The 21,820-nt window shown below is 51.7% G+C and overlaps 8 protein-coding genes across 8 annotated transcripts; 3 read left to right on the top strand and 5 right to left on the bottom strand.

Moving 5' to 3' along the window:
- Nucleotides 1-240: 240 nt before the first annotated feature.
- Z519_00645 (uncharacterized protein) lies at nucleotides 241-2,365 on the bottom strand (the record flags this gene model as incomplete). Its single annotated transcript, XM_016758402.1, has 2 exons — nucleotides 241-785; nucleotides 835-2,365. The coding sequence occupies 2 exons, from the start codon at nucleotides 2,363-2,365 to the stop codon at nucleotides 241-243; spliced, it is 2,076 nt and encodes a 691-aa protein (XP_016625651.1).
- Nucleotides 2,366-3,613: 1,248 nt separating this feature from the next.
- Z519_00644 (uncharacterized protein) lies at nucleotides 3,614-4,236 on the bottom strand (the record flags this gene model as incomplete). Its single annotated transcript, XM_016758401.1, has 3 exons — nucleotides 3,614-3,669; nucleotides 3,717-3,820; nucleotides 3,872-4,236. The coding sequence occupies 3 exons, from the start codon at nucleotides 4,234-4,236 to the stop codon at nucleotides 3,614-3,616; spliced, it is 525 nt and encodes a 174-aa protein (XP_016625650.1).
- Nucleotides 4,237-8,540: 4,304 nt separating this feature from the next.
- On the bottom strand, nucleotides 8,541-10,779 carry Z519_00643 (uncharacterized protein; the record flags this gene model as incomplete). Its single annotated transcript, XM_016758400.1, has 2 exons — nucleotides 8,541-9,045; nucleotides 9,107-10,779. The coding sequence occupies 2 exons, from the start codon at nucleotides 10,777-10,779 to the stop codon at nucleotides 8,541-8,543; spliced, it is 2,178 nt and encodes a 725-aa protein (XP_016625649.1).
- Nucleotides 10,780-11,305: 526 nt separating this feature from the next.
- On the top strand, nucleotides 11,306-12,815 carry Z519_00642 (uncharacterized protein; the record flags this gene model as incomplete). The annotated part of the gene is made up of 2 exons (XM_016758399.1): nucleotides 11,306-11,853; nucleotides 11,903-12,815. 2 exons carry the CDS (start codon nucleotides 11,306-11,308, stop codon nucleotides 12,813-12,815), a joined length of 1,461 nt encoding a protein of 486 aa, XP_016625648.1.
- A 544-nt stretch (nucleotides 12,816-13,359) lies between these two features.
- Nucleotides 13,360-15,210, top strand: Z519_00641 (uncharacterized protein; the record flags this gene model as incomplete). Its single annotated transcript, XM_016758398.1, has 1 exon — nucleotides 13,360-15,210. One exon carries the CDS (start codon nucleotides 13,360-13,362, stop codon nucleotides 15,208-15,210), a length of 1,851 nt encoding a protein of 616 aa, XP_016625647.1.
- A 1,817-nt stretch (nucleotides 15,211-17,027) lies between these two features.
- Nucleotides 17,028-18,053, top strand: Z519_00640 (uncharacterized protein; the record flags this gene model as incomplete). Its single annotated transcript, XM_016758397.1, has 3 exons — nucleotides 17,028-17,235; nucleotides 17,298-17,385; nucleotides 17,453-18,053. The coding sequence occupies 3 exons, from the start codon at nucleotides 17,028-17,030 to the stop codon at nucleotides 18,051-18,053; spliced, it is 897 nt and encodes a 298-aa protein (XP_016625646.1).
- A 39-nt stretch (nucleotides 18,054-18,092) lies between these two features.
- On the bottom strand, nucleotides 18,093-19,052 carry Z519_00639 (uncharacterized protein; the record flags this gene model as incomplete). The annotated part of the gene is made up of 2 exons (XM_016758396.1): nucleotides 18,093-18,415; nucleotides 18,590-19,052. 2 exons carry the CDS (start codon nucleotides 19,050-19,052, stop codon nucleotides 18,093-18,095), a joined length of 786 nt encoding a protein of 261 aa, XP_016625645.1.
- Nucleotides 19,053-19,822: 770 nt separating this feature from the next.
- Z519_00638 (uncharacterized protein) lies at nucleotides 19,823-20,822 on the bottom strand (the record flags this gene model as incomplete). The annotated part of the gene is made up of 2 exons (XM_016758395.1): nucleotides 19,823-20,490; nucleotides 20,549-20,822. The coding sequence occupies 2 exons, from the start codon at nucleotides 20,820-20,822 to the stop codon at nucleotides 19,823-19,825; spliced, it is 942 nt and encodes a 313-aa protein (XP_016625644.1).
- Nucleotides 20,823-21,820: the final 998 nt, after the last annotated feature.

The following is a 21,820-nucleotide window of genomic DNA, read 5'->3' as shown; positions in this document are numbered from 1 at the left end:
TAAAAGCACCCGGTCTGTCTTATCAATGGTCTAAAAAAGGCTGTTATGGACCCCCAGCTCAGCATCTTGAAACAGAGGGCCTCGCTAGCCAAGTAATATTCAAAAGTCTATGTTTCTTTTCTCGCATCGCTGCTTCTGTGTTCAGTCCAGAGGAAGGAATTGCCTCTATTCCATTCACTGCAAAGGCCGAATCAAAGAATCCCAGAAGATGAAACAAACAGACAGGGGGACCGTGTGTTGTTACAATTCCTCTTCAACCCATCTAAGACCCCCGTCGACCTGAATCCCATCCTTCACCCATGACAATTCCCGAATCTCGGCCAACGGTCGCCGCCGTGTATTCCTCTTCAACAATCCATCCACACACTCATGTGCACCTTCGAATTCTGCGCCCTTGACTGGATCCCATTCTCCGTCTTCGTTGCCGTACTTGAACCATGCCCATTCACACCGCGCTATCCTGTGTGGTGTCCGCGCACGGAGTATGGCCGGGTCCCCACGAGCGCCGGGGAGAGGGTCAAAGGGCAGCCGTCCCTCCATCAGCGCGTATAGCAACACGCCAAGTGCCCAGGCGTCAGTTTGACGTCCATCGTAAGGCTGGCCCATTAATATTTCAGGGGCAGCGTAATCTTCACTTCCACACCGTGTCGTGAGGAGGGGACTTTCTGGTGGTTCGGGAATGCGGCGCGATAGGCCTAGGTCGGTGAGCGTCACAACCGCGCGATCGAGTGTTTGCCAGTCGTGCACATCAGGGTGAACGCGGACCGGGATGTTGAGAAGGACATCTGAGTCTTGTGAGCATAGAAAACAGACTAGCGTGTTTTTTGGACTTACTTTCCAGCTTAATGTCCCGATGAACGATGTACTTTTGGTGAAGATATCGCACCGCCGAGACCAACTCGGAGAATACCCGTCGGACGAGCGATGGTGTCAGGACCTCGCGATGTTTAGACGCAACATCAAACAAATCTCCTCCGGGACAGTAATTCATGACAAGCAGAGCACGAGCTTTGTCATCATTGCCGAATGCTTTTAGATGCACCAGCGACGGATGTTGTATGGCTTTTAACAGATCCACCTCTCGTTTCAGCCCGACCTCGATCCTTTCCGCGTCTGCCCCGCCGGCAGGACCATGTTCTACAACTTTGACAGCAACAAGGCGCCTGGATCGAGCGCGGACGCCTGCCATGTTTATACTGTCTTGCCTGTAATCGACGTTATCCTTGCGGTCGTTGTCGACTTGTCGCACTGCCAAGTAGACCTTGCTGAAAGTGCCCTGACCGAGGATCCGGATCGCTTCATAGGCTCTGGGCTCCCCTGTGGAAATACTTCGCGCGTTAAAGATTTCCAATTTTGGCCGTTTTGCGGCTGGCTCATCTTCGTGACTCCGTTCTATCTCAGTTGTTGTTGGCTGCGGTGGTGTGAGAGGTCTAGCGAGGGACTTGCTCAATCCTCTTTGTGGGCCGAGGTATTCCTCCCGATGCATAGACATCGGAGACTCTGTGATCTCGACCGGCGCCCCGGTACTTGACACAGCAATGTTTCGGGGCTTCGGCACGGCCAAAGGTTCGGGCACATAATCACTGACGCTTCTAGTACGGGTGTGTTCGGCAGGGAGGACCTGGCCATCTGATGTACCTGGACGTGAAGGAGAAGATTTCAAACCTGGATAGCCTTTATTTCGGCGAGGAGTTGTTGGGGACGACACAACGGGAGGGGGTAATGCTTCAGCTTTGGCGGAGGATATAGAGGAGCCACGGGATCTAGTTCTTGCGAGCGACAGAGCCTTCCAAGACTCGAATGCGGCCATGGTCGGCGAGGGCAGCGGAGTGATATCCAGCATGGCGGCTATCTGGGGCGAAGAGATGACTGTACCGGGAGAAACAGAACCAGCTGAAGAATGAAGATGAGCTCGGATACTGGGAACTCGACGCGGTATACTTGCGGCAGAGGCACTGGATCGCAATCTGTACTCTGAATCCATGGAATGGGTGGAGCTGCTACGCCCAGGACCCCCAACATCTGTCCGTATGTGAAGTCCGCTCAAGAGATGCGCTGCATCATGGTGGATGCGCAACGCATCGGGCGGCGAGATGTGGAGTTGTCCATTGTGAAAGACAGCCTGCTGATTTGCATTTGCCAGAAAAGCCCGTTCATTACTGTTGTTATAAAGCGCCTGGTCCAAAGGATTGATTGCAGAGGTTGAGAGGGGTGGTGTCAACAAGATACGCTCGTGAGCCCATGTTTGGACATCGGAGGAAGACGACTGTCTCTCAGCCGAACCATTCTCGCTCGCTTCTTGTAGATGGAGGTGATGGGGATGGGGACGAGAAGAGGTCGAGGGCGCAGGCTGAGAGTCCGTCATATTTTATTCCTGAGTCTTTACCCAAGGGCGGACAGTCGCCTCACTAGCAGGATCATGAGAGGTTGGGAAGGAGGGGAAGGTTGCTTCTTTGGATGAAGCTGCTCATGCTCATGGCATCGAGGTCGGACTCCGTAACTGCGGGCGGGTATGTAATTGAAGGAGGACCTTGCAAGGTCAGCATAGTCCTCGCTGGACTTTGGCTATGACTTTTGCCGCTAGGTGTCAGCAACAACTCCGGCAAACGGGGTAGTCAGAGAGCGAGTTTCGACGACACAGAGAGATCGATCGCAGGGAGAGAGGAAGGGAGGGCTGGCGGGCAGGGTGGGCGCAGATCAGGGCGTGCGGCGTGTGGGCGTGCCCGTTCCCAGCCCCGGTGCGCAGGGCAAGGCAGGGTCAACAGGGTGCAGTTACGGCGAGCAAGGCGAGGCGAGCAATTGATTGAAACAAGTTCGCATCGCGTCGGGGGGGGGCAGCAGGCGAGAGGCGGGACAAAGCCACACGACACGGAGCAAGGAGACAATCTCCCAATGAGGCAGCTTTGACGAGCAGCTAATGCACCAATCAGAACAGCACAACTCTCACGTGAATCCCAGTCCGCGCTAACCTCATTCGGTCGCTGTCCTGTGTGACAGTTTTGGTGGCTTTGGTACAGGAGATCTTTCCGTCGATCTCCTGTAGATCATGGACCAAGCCCACGGCACCAATGATGAACCGTCCCGTCAGAGCGGTAGCTCCTGTTGTACGTCAAACACGAGCCGACGATATCGGGCCAGCGCGCCAGCGGCCTGTCTGCCGAAGTCCCCAAACCGAATCTTGCTGGGCTGTTGGTAGATTTGCTGGACCTAACGGAAGCGAGATATCTGGTGCTACGGCTTATCATCGATCCCAGTACCAGCCTTGTGACTGACGGCAAGTCGCAAACACGAAACAAACTTTGACCAAGATACTGACCAGGCAGTCAATTGCATACGAGTTGAAGAGAGCGAGAAAGCGTTGTCAAACAACACAAAACAAATCAAATCAAAATCAAAATCAAAAGACAAACCAAAACAAAGCAAGACCAGCCATTTTTCAAGTCTCTTTTCCTCCCGACCACCAAAGCGTCCCATCTCCCTGCTGAAAACATACTTCTCCGGATACGAGGAGCTCTCCCACTGTCATGTCACACGCTGCTTCTTTCTGTACCCTATAATCGCTGTAGACCCATGGCGGTTGTGAGCCTTGTAGGCTCGATCGCTCATCTTCATCTCAGAAATTGACGCCAATTGACCTTAATCGTCTAACTGTCTCCGCAACTTGTGTGCCTGAGTCTGTTAGCGCTGTGCTTAGGCGAAGCCCTGAAGAAGCATACCGGAGCCACTATGCTCCCTGGCTTCGACCACTTCAAAGATTGGAGAATGAAGGCACGGCAAGACTGTAGCAGCCGCCTCTACGCCGCCGCTGTCCCTGAATGCCCTAATTGATCATCAGCAACCCATTGACATATCCCACGGCCTTGAATCGTACGCATTCATGTCGATAATGTTGACTTTGATGCGGTAAGTGCCAGGTTGAGTAATCACGAGACCTGGGAACGTAGCATACGCGATCGTTGGTCGCTCGCCCTCCTGTTCCTCGCAGATTGCGTGTATAGAATCCGCCGTCCTTCCGCACAAAAGATCTTCTCGAGGAGGAGCTAGGCTTTCCTGCATGTCGGGAGTCGTAAGAGACAGGAAAACCCATATTCCGCTCAGATCAGGCAACGCAAAGACTTCTCCATTCTCACGCTTGTCGTCTGCCCTTGGCGATGGTCCCGAGAATGTCACCACAAGTGGGGTCCCAAGTGTGACGCCTGCTGCGACCCGGGGCGGTGGTGCGACGGCGAGTTCCATTGCGATATCCTGGGATGGCTACAGGTTCGGGCACGATCGTTCAAGCACAACCTAGGGGCGTATCGGGCCTGTCAGAAATGATGCTTCCTAGATTTCTTATTTCAGGCGCGGAACCAGGCCGAGCGTTCTAGCAGACTATTAGTGCAGGGTAATGGCCATGACGCGAATCTCTCACCGATAAGGAGTTGGAAATCCAAAGCCGTGGTTTGTAATGCAATAACTGTCGGCACAGAAGTAATAATATCGGTCGGCGAGCTCGTGTAAGATGGATCGAGCAAGAGGAGACTAAAACCTCTCAAGTGGCGCTGGCGATCTTTTCTATGTTCTAAGATAAAGTCCCAGGCATGATTCATGTGCAAGGGATACCTTCAGTGCAGGATAGGATGGTGATCTTCATATAGTGTGTTTATGAAGAGAGATAGATGCAACCGGCTTGCGCATCCGCCCTTGGAAGCCTGAGGGAGCAATACATCCACTTGTTCAGCTATGACCATTCGTCTCCAGGCGTTCGATGACGGGATAAAGGGCAGAGGACCATGGCCTAGAACACGGGACCGCGGTTGGATGTCAATGTCTGGCGATTAGAATGCGACCTATCAATCATTCCCGGTCAACAAGGATGTCGCTTCCTTAATGGGGGAGGGGTAGGGGCGAAATGGAGGGCTACTCGAAACCGAACATCGACTTCGGAGGGGTCAAGCATCAGATTTTTGTTGCTGTTCCAGTGACCACCAGAGTTTGACAAGGGTAAGTCCCAAATGGAGGGAGCGAATGGGACGAGAGAGGGGAATGATGGACAGACAGCAGACAAGGGGATGCGCCACAACTTAACTTGCGTAGCGAAATATTGACTATTGATAGATTCTGATGTGTTGATGCTGCCCCCTCTAATCGTCGGATTGAATTCTGCTGCGCTAGCAAAGCATGATGTCAATACCGCCTTTTGCGCTGAAGCCTGATAGCGGTAAGGGGGCAGAGCGGTCGTCGATCTGGGGTTTCTGTGCTGGAAAGATTTTACCAGAGAATTTCGTTCGGCTGTGGGAACTTAGTTGCGCCTTGGTGTTTAACCATGGCCACATATCTCCGAGGCCTGCATTCTCATTTCGTTACCATTTTGTAGGACCTCGCAATCATGATCCGAAGACAGACTGTGGGCTCAGACTGGTCCATGTTTCTCCTTGGGGCTTGGAATTCTTCTCCATGATTGGCCTCTTAAACTGACTCGAATAGACTTGCAGCCAGGCCTGGGGTTCTGGGACCTGATCGACCACGGGACAGGGATTTTGACGGGTTGGTCTGCTACACAGAATGTGCTTGGGGGAGCAGAGATCTGGTGTAACCTGCCATGAAGCCGTCACCATTGCGCTGCCAACTTCAATGGTGGGATCAAGGAGGGGATTAGAGGTGTCCGGCAAAGAATTAGGCTGAGGGCGCTGGATCTAAAATGCAAGAGCAGACCAAAATAAAATGCACAGTAGTGCATCGCAGTAAGAACCGTCACCTGTGCTTGCAATCGTCACCAATGCCGTATGCTCTGCAGAGCGCAAGGGAGTCGTTCTCATGAAGCGATATCCGCACACTCCAGCATCCCGCTAATCTGTAATGCAGCAAGGACAGCGCAGAAGAGGGCGGGGAGCAGGGAATAACGCATTCTATAGCGGGACCGCGCGAACCCCGCAGAATGAGGCAACCCCCAGAATGAGAGCTGGTCAAGAAAAGGAAAGGGTCCGGATGGCGGATATCAAATGGTTAGGAATAGGGTCTTCGTGTAGGGAGTTGAGGCAAGGTTTTCCTATTCGAGGCCAAGTAAGCAGCCGGAAAGCCAAAGCGGGTGGCTAGGTTCAATGCAGGATCTCGTAAACAGAGGCAGAGACGGGCAAGACGGCGAGACGGGAGAGGATGGTCCTTTGGGAGAATCCGAGGTGTCTACTTGGTAGGAACTTTGGTGTGAAGTTACGAGACAGTTTGAGGTGAATCCGAGAAAAATGATTCAGCAGGTTACAAATCGGGAGTCGGGAAGGATGAACCGCTGCATTGGGGCTGCAGCAGTGCTATAGCTAGACCTCAAGACCTTACCGGGAATAGTCATCTCACGCGCATCACTGTTAGGGCAATTCTTACTTAAAGTTTTCCTGGTTGCTGGCCTCCCGGGCCCCCTTAGTGCCGCCCGAAGAAGACCCCGTCCCCCAATCGGGCCCTCGCAACCCCTATTAACCCTGGTTTGACCACCAATACTGGGTACGAGGTACACCAGATCCACCCAATCATGACGTCTTCCACCTGTGCTTGGCATCAATTTTTTGGGTCGTGCAAATGCCTGCAGACCACCTCACCACTTGACCACCTCAATACCCTGCTCGACCTGCTCCCCTTCTGTTCATTGCGCTACACTACCTACCGCAATCGAGCACTACTATTTCACCTGGGCCCCTGTCGGTGCTCTCATTTACGTCAATTCGACATTCTGTTTTGTTAGATGGCCCTCGTCTCGTCCGATTTTCGCCAATCTGCATCAATTGATCGTCGGCGCCATCAGCCGTTCGATGAGCCTTTGGCCCAACTGCTGTACGCCTCACCTGCCGATCATCACCTCGTTTGACACACCTGCCAGTGTCACACAGCCTTCGCCGGTTACTCGTATGGCCATCCTGCGGTGCTGCTTACCTTCAGTCCCCTATCATGTGCCGCTCAGTGGTCCCTCTTCCCTAATTGGTCAATCCATGAGCTTGGGTCATTGAGCCGAGAATGTAAGAGGAGGGCGCCTCCGGAATATCAGCCTTGGGTGCCAGACCCTTAGTTCGCGGAAGGCTGTTATCGGCGTCCGGACGTCCACTCGCTTCTTTTGACTCCCGGAGAATCTAGCAGTTGAGTCTAACGAGGCTGCTGGTATTTCAAATCTTCAACCATCCATGGCCGTTGGGACCTTTCACTCGGAAGCTGTTCTCAAGATCGAGCCGGCGATCTCCTGCGTCCTCGCTGCGTGTCCGGCTGTGGAATCATGCATCATCATCGGTAGCACTTTTCTCTGATCATGCACAGGTGCCTGGCCCTTACCCTCTCGCAACACGTTCCGAGGGGGGGAAAGAAGTTCGTATTCACAATTTGCGGTACGGAAGAAGCCGTATGCTGAGGTTCTCTCGCCTTGGGCGGTCCGTTGTCAACATCCAACCTCGAGGGTGCTTCTATCAGGACCGTCAACTTGGCACGATCCAAAATCCGATTTGCCATTTCGTGGCCCAGTCCCCTCCCCTCCGATGGCTCTCGCCGCCAGCAGACCATTTGTGACTTGTCAATGTCGACAGGATGCCGAGCCCTAGATGCTACCCTCCGGCCTTCGCGCTCTTTCCAGCCAATGACAATTACAAGACCACTCTGCCAACGTTCATGTGAGTTGCGGTCTCAAACCCCGGTGCCGCATATATGGGTCTTGGGATGCACAGACTTGCTCCGCGTTTGGCTCATGCACTGTTAATTGACTCCCTTTGAGCATTACGACGTTCGGGTATTGCGTGGCTCGTCGGCAGCATGCTACTCCCCAAAGTCAACGTCGACCATGGGTTCATCTCAAAGCCAGCAAAGGCACCTCTGTGACCTCAGCCTCAGCGGGATGTTTCGATTTCAAGACATTTCATGCTCTTGGGCCGTATTGTGGGAGGAAGAAACACGGCTGAGCTTCTTTACCTATCAACCCGCTCCACTATATATGTCTGAGATGGCGCAATCCAAATTGATCGCTTATCGGATATATTAGCTTGCGCACTAATCTGTAACATCCTTGTAACTACGTCCGGCCCACAGCTTATGGTCCTTGCTCCTAGCTTACTATGACCATAGATCTGACCTCATCGGGCTTGTCGCTCGATCTATGCTTGACACCCTCGTTCTAGACACGGTCCTTCTTCCTCACTTGGGTTACTTCGCTGCATCATCCACCTGTCCGATCCCACCGATGTGAAGAGATGGGTCTGTGAGAAGGAGGACTAAAGCCACCAGGCCAGTTGCCTCACGCGTAACCGAGCTGGCCCATGATCGATCGATCCCCGAAAGACAGACGAGGGATAGACTTGAATTGGAAATTTCTGATTTGCCATGCCTTTTCGACTTCCGACTCAATTAGTCCGGGGTTCGGACAGCCACTACTGTGCAAAACTGGGAGTGTGAGTTGGCCATTTATACATTACCCGATCTCACAGAGTTGAATATTTGCAGCAAATAGGAACCGCGGGTCTCTGCAAACAGCCGCAAGTGTCGGCTATACTCGGATGTACTCGTTACAATTCGTAAACACTAACTCTAGTTCTCGATCAAACCCCACTTCGATATACCTGACTTCCACCGTGTCTCAGCCGCACAGTCTCCCTTCGTTGCAGAACATGCAGAGCTCGGGCTAACGCTGCTTCGCTGTACCCTCTCCCCTGAACGAATTCCCGCTTTAGAGTCGCAAGACTCGTGCTCCAACCAATCGGCAGCCGCCTTCTAAGCTCTTCTTCCACCTTGCTTACTTCTTCCATCAACTCCCTATTTCCGCTCATTCCGCCAGCACCTTCACCTTGGGACACAGCATCCATGGTACTGGCGAGGAAGAGGCGGATTGCTTCATCAACGTGGTGTTCCTCTGCTACTGGTGATAAGGTGAGTTTCGCAAGTGATTCTGTGATGCGAATGATGGCTTCGAGTTGACGGACTGTGATGGGAATGGAGGACCGGACATTGCTGTTGGCCTCAGCTCGAGCTACCCGATCTCGAATCGAGACGAAATGAGATGATAGCTTTTCGGCTGCACCAGGCGACAACCTAGGGGCACAACGGCTGGAGAAAACTTGTTAGCGGGCTATTCATGTCCATGCACAGCGCCACAGATGCCACTTACGATTTGCAGAAACTGATATACCTCTTCATCTTCTCCACGGGGATTTCAACCTCTGCCTGTTCCTCGATGCCCTGGTTTCCCATGTGGATGCCCATGACGTGCTTGGCGATGTTTTCGTCCCGAGCTCTATCGTGGTCGTCCCTCACGATGAAGATCATGTCGAAACGAGATAGGATGGTGGTTTGGAAGTCAATATTCTCTCCGGGAGATTTGAGGTCGTCGTAACGCCCGAAAATGGGGTTTGCGGCCGCAAGGACGGATGTCCGTGCGTTGAGGATGGTGGTAATGCCGGCTTTGGCGATGGAGATTGTTTGCTGTTCCATCGCCTCATGGATCGCCACTCGATCTTCATCACGCATCTTGTCAAACTCATCGATACAGACAACGCCACCATCTGCAAGGACCATGGCTCCTCCTTCCAGGTAGAATTCACGTGACTGTGTGTCCCGTTGCACCGAGGCGGTCAAACCAGCTGCCGACGAGCCCTTTCCGGAAGTGTAGATCGCAATTGGTGCCACCTTTTCGACGAATTTCAAGAGTTGAGATTTGGCCGTACCCGGGTCACCCAGAAGGAGGACGTTAATGTCACCTCTCAGTTTCATGCCGTCAGGGAGAATCTTTTTCGAGCCACCCATCAACAGACATGCAATGGCTTTCTTGATATCCATATTTCCATAGATCGAGGGGGCGATACAACGCGCGAACCGCTCGTAGAGATCTGGTAATCTCGACATTTCTTCAAACTCTTGAACTTCCTCGTCTGAAAATGATGCGCCCGTGGCCGTGTGGTCGACATCGGTTTGGATCCCTACTGCTCTCAAATATGGCTGTCTCAACGCAACTGCACTATCTCTCTTTGTGCCTTTATTCTGTTGATAGATTGAAAACACGCCCATCACTGTACATCTCGATCCAGGGACGACTCGGTTCGTCAGGTACCGGTCCGCAGACACGGCGATGTGGCGTGGCAATTCGCCTACGGGGACTTGGTCGGGCGCTTCCTGCAGCTTTATAATCTGTTGATCGATAAATTGTGAGGATTCGTGGACCACAAAATAAGGATCCAAAGGACACGGATCTCCAGATTCCTGCCCAGGAATTTTCGTTCGTCCGCACTGGCGTGGGAGGGTTATGCCTGAGAAGCCGCCTTCGACGTGGAGTTGCTGCGTGTGTTCGCAGCCGCGGCATTGGATCGTCACGAGCGTGGCTTTTGAAGATAGCGTAGATGCGCCGATAATGATGCCCGGGATGCGTACGAGGTGCGAGACGTTCTGGGCCGTCAGATCACGGATCGAGATGTGCGCGACACTCGAGTGGAGTAGGAGTTGATGTTGTGGGAGTTGAACGTCCCGGTCATGCGGGAACACGATCCGCTGTGTACATTGTTTCAACGCCGCCTCGAACAGCGGTATCACATCCGCGGGCTCGCTCGTGAGTCGGTGCGCCAGCTCTTCGTTATATGAGATCAGATGAGCAAGGTCGACGTCGCAGTAATACTGCTTTACGAGGACGTTCTGTCGGAGCTGGTCCCGGTAGATGTACACCCCATCAAGCTGGAATGCGAGGATGAAATCCCTGAGCTTTTGTTGGAGTTCGGTCCGTGGTTCGCTCAGTTGATCATTGTGCGCGGGGAGGACGGAGAGAGAGTAGGCAGAGCGGGAGTCGAGAGCCATGATGGAGGCTCGTTGGATCTATTGTTGGTGTGCTTGAGGCAGGGAAACGAAGCGCATTGATTTTCGCAGTGTAAAGGGAGAGGGGAGTTTCAGTCCCAAATCGCAGTTGCGCGTGTCAACGCGTTCTTGACGCGCAAGGACGCGTTTAATTGATTTTTGACTGTGCCAGACCCGAAGAACTGCCGGGGATGTCTTGGCCTCTAAGACATTTGCTGGCCTTTGCTCCTTCATCTTCATTTTGTCAACATTCTTTACTTTGCAATGCTCATTGGACCACTATCAATTGCGCTCTTTCTGGAACAGCTTTAGTCGCTCCCCATATACTGGTCGGACCGCCTCCGCCCGATCTTCAAATGTAGGTCTAAGGCCGATTTATCCCGTCTCATATGCGGGGAAAGGTTCTCAGATATCGCTGTACGGAGTAGAGCTCGGTTTGTTGTCCGATACCGCTTTTTCTTGGAGATGGCTTTTCTTTTTCTGAATCATCCGCAACGTAGAATACGAAGTTCTTTCAATTTGATGGATTATGGCGACGCTTGAACAGCTTGAAGTTGACAACAGAAGCGTCTTCCAGCGCGCTCGAACAGCGACAGACTGGGATGGACCAAATGATCCTGACAACCCTCGGAACTTTTCCCTGTGCCGCCGGATATCCTCGACATTGGCAGTCACCTTTCTTGCATTCGTGAGCACATTGGCAGCCTCAATCTACAGTCCAGCGCATGAGGACATCTCGAGGCGATTTGGTGTGTCGGAAGAAGTCGCCATCCTCCCACTATCGCTCTACAATTTTGGTCTGGCCTTCGGACCTCCCATTGGAGCTCCTTTGAGCGAGACGTTTGGCCGCAAGGCAGTTTTCTTGACTACCACCCCGATATTCGCTCTTTTTACCCTAGGGGCGGGCTTTTCCCAGGGGCCTGCATCATTAATTGTTTGCAGATTCTTTGCTGGAGTGTTTGCCTCACCGGCTATCAGTAATGCCTCCGCAACGATCGTGGACTATACCGCTGGTCGTTATAGAGCTGTCTCACTAGCATTCTACTATTCTATACCATTTTTCGGTGCGGTATTCGGGTATGTCAATAGTTGACTTGGGGAGGTCCTGATACTAACTCCCGGTTAGGCCTCTCCTTGGAGGGTTTGTTGTTGAGACCAGGGACTGGCGCTGGACGCAATGGGTCACACTCTTCTTCATCGTCGCGTTTTACATCCCGATAATATTTACCAAAGAAACCTACAAGAAGACCATCCTCCAACGGCGAGCGAAAAGGCTCGATATCCAAGGCCCACCTCAACAACGCCGATCAATCCCTGCGTCTATCAAATACTTCTTGACAACGTTGTTTCTTCGCCCACTCCATATGCTGGTAACCGAGCCAATTGTCACCATTGTCTGCTTATATAACGGCTTTCTCTTCGGCTTAATGTACACCTTCGTTGTGGCTTCACCCTGGGTTTTCCAGCGCTACTACGACTTTATGCTGACAGGCCAGTCCTTGTCATTTCTTGGCTTGATGGCCGGTACTGCCCTGGCGCCGTGCCCGCTTATCTTGATCGACATGTACATCTACCAACCACGCTTGAAACAATTTCGCACTGTAAATTCGGAGGTGGATGACCGGTTCCCTCCTGAACATCGACTTTACCCTAGCATGATCGCATCCTTCATTCTTCCTGTCTGTTTGTTGATATTCGCATGGACAGCGCATTCTGAAGTCCATTGGATTGTGCCGATCATATTCCAGGGAATGGCGTTCACCGCCACTGTTATGGTGTATGCATCTATGAACTTGTTCATGGTCGATGCCTATGGGCCTCTCTACGGTGCGTCGGCTGCTGGTGCTGCTATGCTATCGAGATATGGCCTGTCAGCTGCATTTCCTCTCTTTGCCCTCAAGTTCTACAAGGCACTCGGCGTTGGATGGGCAACTACAATCCTGGCATTTTGCACCTTGGTAATGGCGCCGATGCCTTGGATGTTTTGGCGCCATGGGGAGTTGTTGAGGTCAAAAACGAAGTATGAAACAAGCACATGATAGAGACCGATAGTGGCATATCTCTCTTTCCGCCGCTGAGGGAGCACAATGGTGAAGGAACAAAGCAAATCCCTTGCATGACAAGGCTGCATACTATCGACAGCCGCAACATTGGGGCCCAAAGCAGGCGAACCCTGGCAGCTTGAACATCTCGAACGCTCTTTGCCCCCTCTATTTTCAACGGAAGTTTGCAACCTCCATCCTGCAGCTTATGGATCACTTACCAACGGCGTCATCTGAGTTTACCCACATAGAGAGTCCGTCTATGTTTGACAAAGATTGCCCTATCATCTACGATAACCAAACCTAGGCAGAGTACCCGGTCCAGGTAGGTTAGGATCTTAGCACAATCTCAGATGGAGACTTCACAAAAGGGGGACACAATACTCCAGACCAGGCAGCTTTCATTTTTACAGGCTTGGCTCTATTTTGGCGTGTTACGTTGCGTGACCGGGATGCCGGTTGAAACCTCTAATTTCACACGATCAACCGACCTGGGAGACCAAGTGGTGAGCTTGAAGAATTTACGGCACCATATTTCCAAATGAGAAGGGCAGTCCAAGAATGGCCAAAGGACGAGGAATTAGCTCGTACAACTGCCACTGATAGTTCGGTCAGAACAGTGACAGATGCGCTTCAACAATATCTCGGATGGAAGACTCCACTCTCAAACGCGGTCATCCTCTCGATCAACATCCTTCATAGGACGCTGATGCGCGCCAAACGGGCCGGACTGACTCAAAGTGACTTTGAGCCGTATCTAAGCTACTTCCAATGTTCCCGCGATGTCATCGATCAACACCTCTACGAGCGAGATTGGTGCAGAAGAGACGTCGCCAGACATCACCCAGGTCAGTCATGTTTGGCAATGTATTTCGCGATCTCGCTAGGTCCCCAGGTCGTACCTCGAGACCATTCAGATTGCTTGGTCACAGAATGCCTGGCGTTACAAGTCGACCATGCAGCATACAGAAGCCAGCACACTAGTTCTGGCTGCAACTGCTCACATCTGGAAGTCGACGTCCATCAAGTCTGTTCTCTGATCAACCGTGGGTTAACTCCGCTTCTGAAGCTGTCTGGTTCCGATTCTGGTGTGCGGCCCAAGCTAGATGTGATTGCTGGCAGCGAATACGTTTGCATTTCACATGTGTGGGCAAATGGTTTTGGCAATCTTCATGCAAATTCGATGCCTGTTTGTCAGCTGGTCCGCTGGCAGAGCCAAGTTAATGATCTCTATAATCGCGGTTTTGTTGGTGACAACGTTCCATTCTGGATAGATACGCTCTGTGTTCCAGTGCAGCCAGAAAATACCGCCACGAGAAGGCGTACTATAGTTGCAATGCGAAACATCTACGAGGAAGCAGCCAAAGTTCTCGTTCTCGATGTGGACCTTCTGAAGTCGACGACCAATGGAGCATCAAATGAAGCAATTGCCATGAGGATCTCATATAGTGTTTGGTGGTCGAGGCTATGGACACTCCAGGAGGCGGTTTTTGCTAAAGAACTTCACTTCCAATTGCACGACGGCGCCCTAGAAGGGAAAGGATTGGTGGAACGAAGCGACAATGCTCACAACATGTTCCCTGAGAGTGGTTGGAGTGCGCCGGAAGAGATCGCTAATGAGGGACTGGCATACCTCCGCGAGCTCTATGCTCTCAAATCTTCAACTCCGGAAAGCAGAGCTGCATTTATCCTCCAGGCCGTTAGCTGGCGCTCCACCAGCTGGAAGTCGGATGAGGCTGTCTGTCTGGCTGGGATACTTGGCCTTAACGTTCGAGACATTCTTTCCACTCCAGACCATGATCGCTTACAACGGTTCATCCTAATGCAACGTTTGTTCCCGTCAATGTCACTGTTTTTCTCGGGCGCAAACATGGACGCTGAAGGCTTCCGCTGGGCGCCAAAGACTTTTGTCTTCAGCCGAGCGTGCCTGTTGCCGGCCTATCAAATGAAACCAGACCGAGGTGGCAGTCGCTTCGAGCTACTGACGTCTCTCGCAGAGGCGAATACATCCGGCTTGCACGTTCAATTTCCGGGCTTCAAGCCCGGATCTCTCGCAAAGTGCTCGAGGGTAAGGGACCGAATCCTGTTTCAAGACGCCCTGAACGCATTCTGGTACACATTTCGCGTAATGGACAAGACCATCGTGAAGCCTTTTCTCAACACTGATCCCGGTGACATCCCGAGCCTCGCGGTTGTTCTTCCTCGGCGGCCCACCGAGGACCGAGCCCTTTTCTGTGGAGTTTTGGTTTCCATCTATAGAGACGACGGCGGAGTGTTCTTTTCGCAGCTGGTTGCAAGGACGTCAGTGGATCAATGGGTGCAAAAGATTTGCTATCCATCAGAGTTCCTTTTGGTGTCGAACAACCGAACCCGATCAAAAGTGTCTTCCTGACCACCAGCGATGGTGCATAGGATGAAAACGGAGTTGCCACCAGCCAGCCATCCCGCACCCCTTTGATGTGTAAGTATTGATGCTCGAAGATTGAAGCAAATATCATATGAGGAAGAGGCGTGTTCACAGCAATAGTGCCCGAGGATATCAATCCTGGTCAGAGTCGAGGTTCATATTAGCGACAGAAGTCGAAGTAAATCGACATCGAATGTGCCCCAACATCCACCTTCTCATCTTGATTCTTGAAGTTTTCCATTTTTCACGCCTACCGTCCCCTCAATGACACCCACCGACTGCTCATTCGCGACTTGCCTCTTCCATGTTTGACAATGACTTCTACTCCCATGTCAGGCTAGGATGCCCCGCTGGTGCGCGATCAGGTTCCCTATTTTGATCGTCGAAGTCCCATCGGTTGGTTCGCTGGTTCTGTCCCTTCGACCTTTGATTTTCATCTGTCGCATATTCTATCCTTTACGTCTATCAGCAGAGCGGATCTCTTCCCAGGTACGAGACCTTGGGAGGCCCTTCACGGATATTCGTACCCTATACTACCCTCTTTTAGCCTCTTTGTCGTTGGACCGACCCAGGGCCGGCGTTCCGTGAGATCGGTCCATACTCCCAGGATTCCGCGCAATTCTAATCACTTTCCAGACAAAGCTGGATTGCTTCCCAGGTAAAGCAGGACGAGCGGAGCGTAGGCCGTAAGGACACTGACGAAGAGGATATTGGACCAACAACCTCCCAACGACTTTCCGAATGCGGGTTACATACATGTACTGAAGAGTGGAGACTGAATCACTAATAGGAATCCCACGAACCTTATTACAGGATTTTTCTTTTCAATCACATTTGGTCGGGCCTTACTCGGTACCGTGACGACCAATGGCCATATGTCCACTAATCCGGCCAGCCTTATCGTATTCTCGATGCATCATTCTATTATTGGTGGATATCCGGATGTTGATGAGCTTACTGGGGCCGAACAGCCCCTCTTCAAGGAGAAACGGGCGCTCTATTGCACAGCTGCTGGTGTAACCAGCCTCGGAAAATGGCCGTATGGGACGGTACGGCAAGGCGAGGGAAAGTGAAAATGAGGCGAGAGTTCGGAGTAAACCCAGTGGAATTCGCACGGTGCGAGAAAGTTAACAGTATTACTCCAGACCACACCTAATGCCTACTAACGCAATGCCCCCGTTGCCTCCCGACGTGAGGTTCCATGGCGCTGTCGGCGACCTGATAACACAGCGTGCTCGGTAAGCCTTCTTCCCACCTCATTTTGGTCTCTCCGTCACGGATCGGCTGTCCTTGTGTGGGGTTCATTTTGCTTCCTTACGCCCAACATGGAACATCAAAGTACCTCTCCTCTCAGGCTTCCCAAAACCCATGTCTACTTCAATTACTTCAACCAAGGTTTAGCCTTCCAAAAAGATTACGGATCTGAGTCTTCCTGAAAGCCAGCACAAAGCAGAGACGTTGCACGTAGAACCATAGTCATTGCTCACTTCTCTCGGAATAGCATTGACGACGATGGGTTTCTTAGCAAGGCTCTATTCGAAGGCTTCCTATTCCAGAGTGGCTCAGGATGATCTGGATGATTGCAGGGAAAAGACGACTACTCACTCTTTATCATCATCTCCTTTCTCATCTATACTATGGTCACCCTTGCCATGGATGCTTTGCTCCTTGACACTCTTAATATGTCTCGGGGTCGTCACCAGGGCGCCGGGTTCCGGAAATTGCAATCACAAAAGCGGTTTTGAGCAAGGATTTGATACAGAATTTGGTAAGGGTTTTTGAAAACATTGACCAAACCACGCATGGCTCTCTCAGATGATGGGAACTTACGCACCAAACGCAAAATAGAGCCCGCAAAGTCTACGATTGCGACGAAAAAGACCAAATTCTCTGGCACGATGAAGTACACAGACGGGGGACATCTCTACATGGACATGTCACCAGAGAACGTCCGATATTTTGGCGAGCCGTCTCCCGAAGTCGATCAGGCTTGGGCGGAGCTCATTGGACGTAAGTACCCCATGTCCGTGAAGAGCATCGCCCTTGTCGTTTCTAACACTGAGTTCAATCAGCGGCTATGCAATTCTCCATGAGTCGAGAAGAGGCCGAAGCATTGGCCGTGAAATCATATGAACACCCAAAGGATGGTTTCCTTGTTACGTGAGTGACTTTCTCTTTGAGAAGGGAATATATCTAGGGAAGAATGCTGATACACTGCGACTGACAGTCCTGATGTCTTGCATACTCTGCATTGCGTGGTAAGTTCGAAGTCAAAAAGTACAGGCAGTCAGCAGCGGCAAGGCACGCGTCGCTTACCCCTTGATAAACGCAGAATCATGTCCGCAAGATTATCGATAGCGAATACTATTTCAAGGTGCCACTACATGGTCTACCTCGAAAACAAAGAGTTCACACAGGCAAGTTCCTTATATCAAGCAACCACCTCCCCCGATCTTCTCCTACTTTCCAATGATAGCTATCTCAGATTCACTCCGAAGCTCACAAGTCGCGTCCGTGGAACAGATCACTGCCTAAACCACATCCGCCAAGTAGTCCAGTGTCACATGGACCTGACGCCGGTGACGACCATGTATTTTGGGTCGGTCAACACCGAAGTCGGGAATTTCGAGCAAGAGCACACGTGTCGAGACCTGGAGCCTCTGAGGGTATGGGCGACCAGGAGGAAGCAGGCGGACCAAGCTAGGTTGAAGACCCTTGGTGAGGGAGGAGATGGTCACCTGGGACCCCAGCCGCTCCCAACGCACGGCTACGTTGACAATGAGGACGCTTTGTTGCCTTGGAACTCGACTCTGTCAGAGATTGCTTAAGAGCACGAAAAATTATATTGCGGTTCCTTTCCCATCTCACTACCCACAAGAAGCAGAAGTGCTCGGTTTGCCCGAAAGAGGTGGAGACTCAATCCCTCCTTGATCCGTCGTGTTGCACCGCTCCGTGGAGTCTTCTTCGGCGGCAGCTCTCCGGCAGTAAAAGTAGGCATATTTGCCGTCGAAGTGCGAACTCTCACCGAGGACGTCAAAGCCAACCTTCCTGTAGAACTCGACCGCGTGGGGCGTCGAGACGAGATAGATAGGGAGTCGCTGCGCGTCGGCCTGATTGATACCCCAGCTGACCAATTGTCTTGCATAGCCGCGTTTCCTGTATTCCGGCTCTGTGAGGAGGAGTCGTAGATCTGTCAGCGGGACCCAATAGGAACCCATTTTTGTTAGGCCACTGTTTTTCTGATTAAAAATGATGATGAGAAAGGCGGAAAAAGAAGACATTCAGGATATTTGAAATCTTTGCCGATACCAGGGTTGTGCTTTTCTCAGCTTGTCGGGGCCCGGAAAAAAATCACGAAACTTACACCAACAATCTCCCCGGTCTCCCCAAACTTGTTTCTTTGTCCTAGCCATCATGTTCATCACCTCTTCAAAAACATCCGCCCGGGATTGGGCAGGTAACGAGGCCAATTTTCTCAGCCTTTCGTACTCGGCATGGCGTTCCGTCTCTGATGGCGACTGTATGCAAGTCTTTGGTGCCTCCCACACCGCCACGGCCACTAATTGCCGCGGTCCGGTCGTCGTGTCGTCTCCATTGACGACTGCACCGGCTGCTGTTTCTCCATGTGAGTCAATCGAGACAGTGACTTTGTAAGCCCGTGCCAGCGGATTCTGGCCGAGAAAGAGCCTGAGCGTCTCGGTTTTCCAAGCGTACGTGGCCGCTGTGAAAAGACCCGTGGACGGGTCTGGCGGGTGGAACGTGTCCTGGTCCAAGTTGCCGGAGAGGACGTGGGAGCAAAGGGAGACGATGTCGGGTATGTCAGACATTGCGACTTCCGAGATGGAGATGCTGCAGTCATCTCGTGTCTCATCCAGTGTTGTGCTTTCCATCTTATGAACAGCGACCTGAAAGAGGTCGGAGATCAGCCTAGAAGCGGAAACAAACTCCCCTCACTCGCGGGAGATAATACTCGGAAAGTCGTGCAGCAACAAAAGGCAAATTAAAAAAGAGAAAAAAATATTGGATCGAGGGTGATGATCCGAAGGTCGAGACGAATGCCGACGTTCCAATCATCGTCACCCACAACAACTGGACCTGGTACTGCCTAATATATAACCCCTGATCCTACGGTCAGATCGAGACGATCCTAGTACACCAGATTGGTGTAGGCCTTGGAATGAGTGGGCTAGTTGCCCGACCCGACTGACCCGACCCATAGAAAAGCCTAATTAGGTGAGATTGCAGTTTGTGCTGTAGCTACTGCAAGATCCCGCCGTAATCACTTTCCGTGTTCGGTTTGTTGCGTATATCATACTAGCCCGATTAGCTATTTATACACCCCTTCGGGATAGCGTCCCCGAAAAGCCTTGTCCAATGGCAGGTAAAATCTCGCTTCCCACAGACCTTGATGCGATTTGGGATATCTGCCCGAGAGATTGTGCGCAGATAAGTCGGCGCCAGAGAAGAGAGACGAACCAAAGCAGTTAAAGTCAGAATGTAATCTCTCCTCTCTATCTGTTCGGCTTAAGTTCCTAATCCCGGATGAAGGAGATAATGATGATCCATATTGGAAGCTCAACTTTCAGCAAGTTCTACTTCAGTCGTGTTGATAAGCATGACCTGGAGCATCAGGCCCATCGGCATAGCCAAACACTCGCTTGAACTCGTCGGAGACGGGCTTTGGAGTGAAGTCCTCGGGCATCACCATGGCTCTGAACTGGTCGTTGGGAACAATTCTGCTTTCGTACCACGTCATGAGGGCGTCGAAGTTGTTGCACTTTCTGTTGATGCTGAAATCTGGATAGGGCAGGATCTGGCCTTCGACCCATTCGCGAGTGACAATGTCGGTGCTAGCGTCGCACATGAGGTGTTGCAGGAGGACGTAGAGGCAGTGTTCTGTGTGCGCCTGGTGCAGTGCAGGCGGCTTTCCATCCCCGAATTTGTCCCTAAAGTAGTAGTCGTAGTAAATTTCTTTGCGGAGCGAGTTGAGACAGTGAATCCTGTGCAAGCTGTCCAGCTCTGCGGCGTAAGCGTCCGGACCTAGGTTGAAAGACTCTGGAAATTTGGCAACGGTCTTGGGATCTTTGCCCATCCGAATGATGTCGGATGAAGATACCCAGATCGTGTTCTTGTTACTCAGATTGTTCCATGCCGCGTCAACTGCTGGTGATGGTGGCTGCCGGAAGATAGAGTGGTCAACATCGACATCTTCGCCTACGATTTGTTTCGTACCCAAGGTCATGTCGACTTCGTCGAGGATTGGAGCTTTTCTCTCTGTTTAGTGAGGGGATTCGTTTCGTATGTAGCATTTCTGTGGCCTTACAGTAGGTAACCATTTGTCTCAGAAGTGGATTTTTGATGTTTCTCATCTTGACCCATGATATTGTTTGCCATGACAGGATTGTCAAAGACACCGAGAACAATAGCAAATTTGCGATCACTGCCCATTTTCCAACACGGTAGCAATTTCGAGACGGCTCTTGCGTCCCCGAGAAAGTCTCCGCTTCCCAGGGTTCTTTTGTAGGGAGAAGAGGGTCCTCGCTCTCCAGGTTGCCGTGTGAAGAAAGATCTGTATACTTCGAGTTCTCATCGGCCATCTTGGAGCTATCCACGTCGGATGATGATTGAAAAATATCAGGAAAAGAACAAACAGTTGCGAGAGACTTGTGTCTGATCGACTCAAAAATGCAAGAGTCGGAGAGGAAGTAAGGTAGAGTCATGATTCTGATAATGGAGAGACGGTCGCGTGCTTCCAATGCTTCTCCACAGTTAACGACCTCTAAATGGGACAACAATTGTTTTCGACCGCTCAAAGAACTACGAGTTTGCTGGCCGGGGAGGGGGACATTCCGCTGCCCAGGCATGCACGATCCCATGGGTTATCGAAACAATAAAATAAAGTCAGCCCTAGGAACTGCAGGGCCTCCTCTAGACTTCGTGTCATGGGTGCTAGGTGTGGGCCCCTGACGTAGCGAGAGACTATTGTCTGCCCTACCCACTCTTACAAGCATTCCCAATATTGGTGGAGCACCAGGAATCCTTCGAACTGGTCGGGTAACCGTAGCATTGATAGTGGAGAATAGGACGTCCAATCCTTAAGCCGGCTCGTTCCTCCTTCATCAGGCATTCGTCTCGGAACTATCCGCCAGTCCGGCTATAGGCTATGAATGTGCGGAAAGCTTGTATTGTCTACTCGGAGAGCACTTCTTGATTGAATTCGATAGGAGCGAGGGAAATCGATGTCTGATTGTTTGAGACTGACTAGATGGACGCCTGAATTTCTCGTCAAGGCACCAATGAATAGCGACAGCTCCTAGCTCCTACTTGTACTGGATAGTGATAGCTTGTTCCTACTATGTACTTCTGTCTCGCAGGGGTTGAATGATCGGCATTCGCTTGCCGATCCACCAATTCTAACCGTGTTCTGTCTCCACCATGGCTAACCAGCCTCGTCCCCTTTCCGTACCATTTAGTCGAAGTCAATGGTAGTCTCCTCGCGCTTGTCGAAATCGATGGTAGTCTCCTCGCGCTTGTCGAAGTCAATGGTAGTCTCCTCGCGCTTGTCGAAATCGATGGTAGTCTCCTCGCGCTTGTC

This window comes from Cladophialophora bantiana (genome assembly GCF_000835475.1).
Source record: "Cladophialophora bantiana CBS 173.52 unplaced genomic scaffold supercont1.1, whole genome shotgun sequence".
Classification (NCBI taxonomy): Eukaryota; Fungi; Ascomycota; class Eurotiomycetes; order Chaetothyriales; family Herpotrichiellaceae; genus Cladophialophora; species Cladophialophora bantiana.
This window is presented reverse-complemented; position numbering and strand designations above follow the sequence as displayed.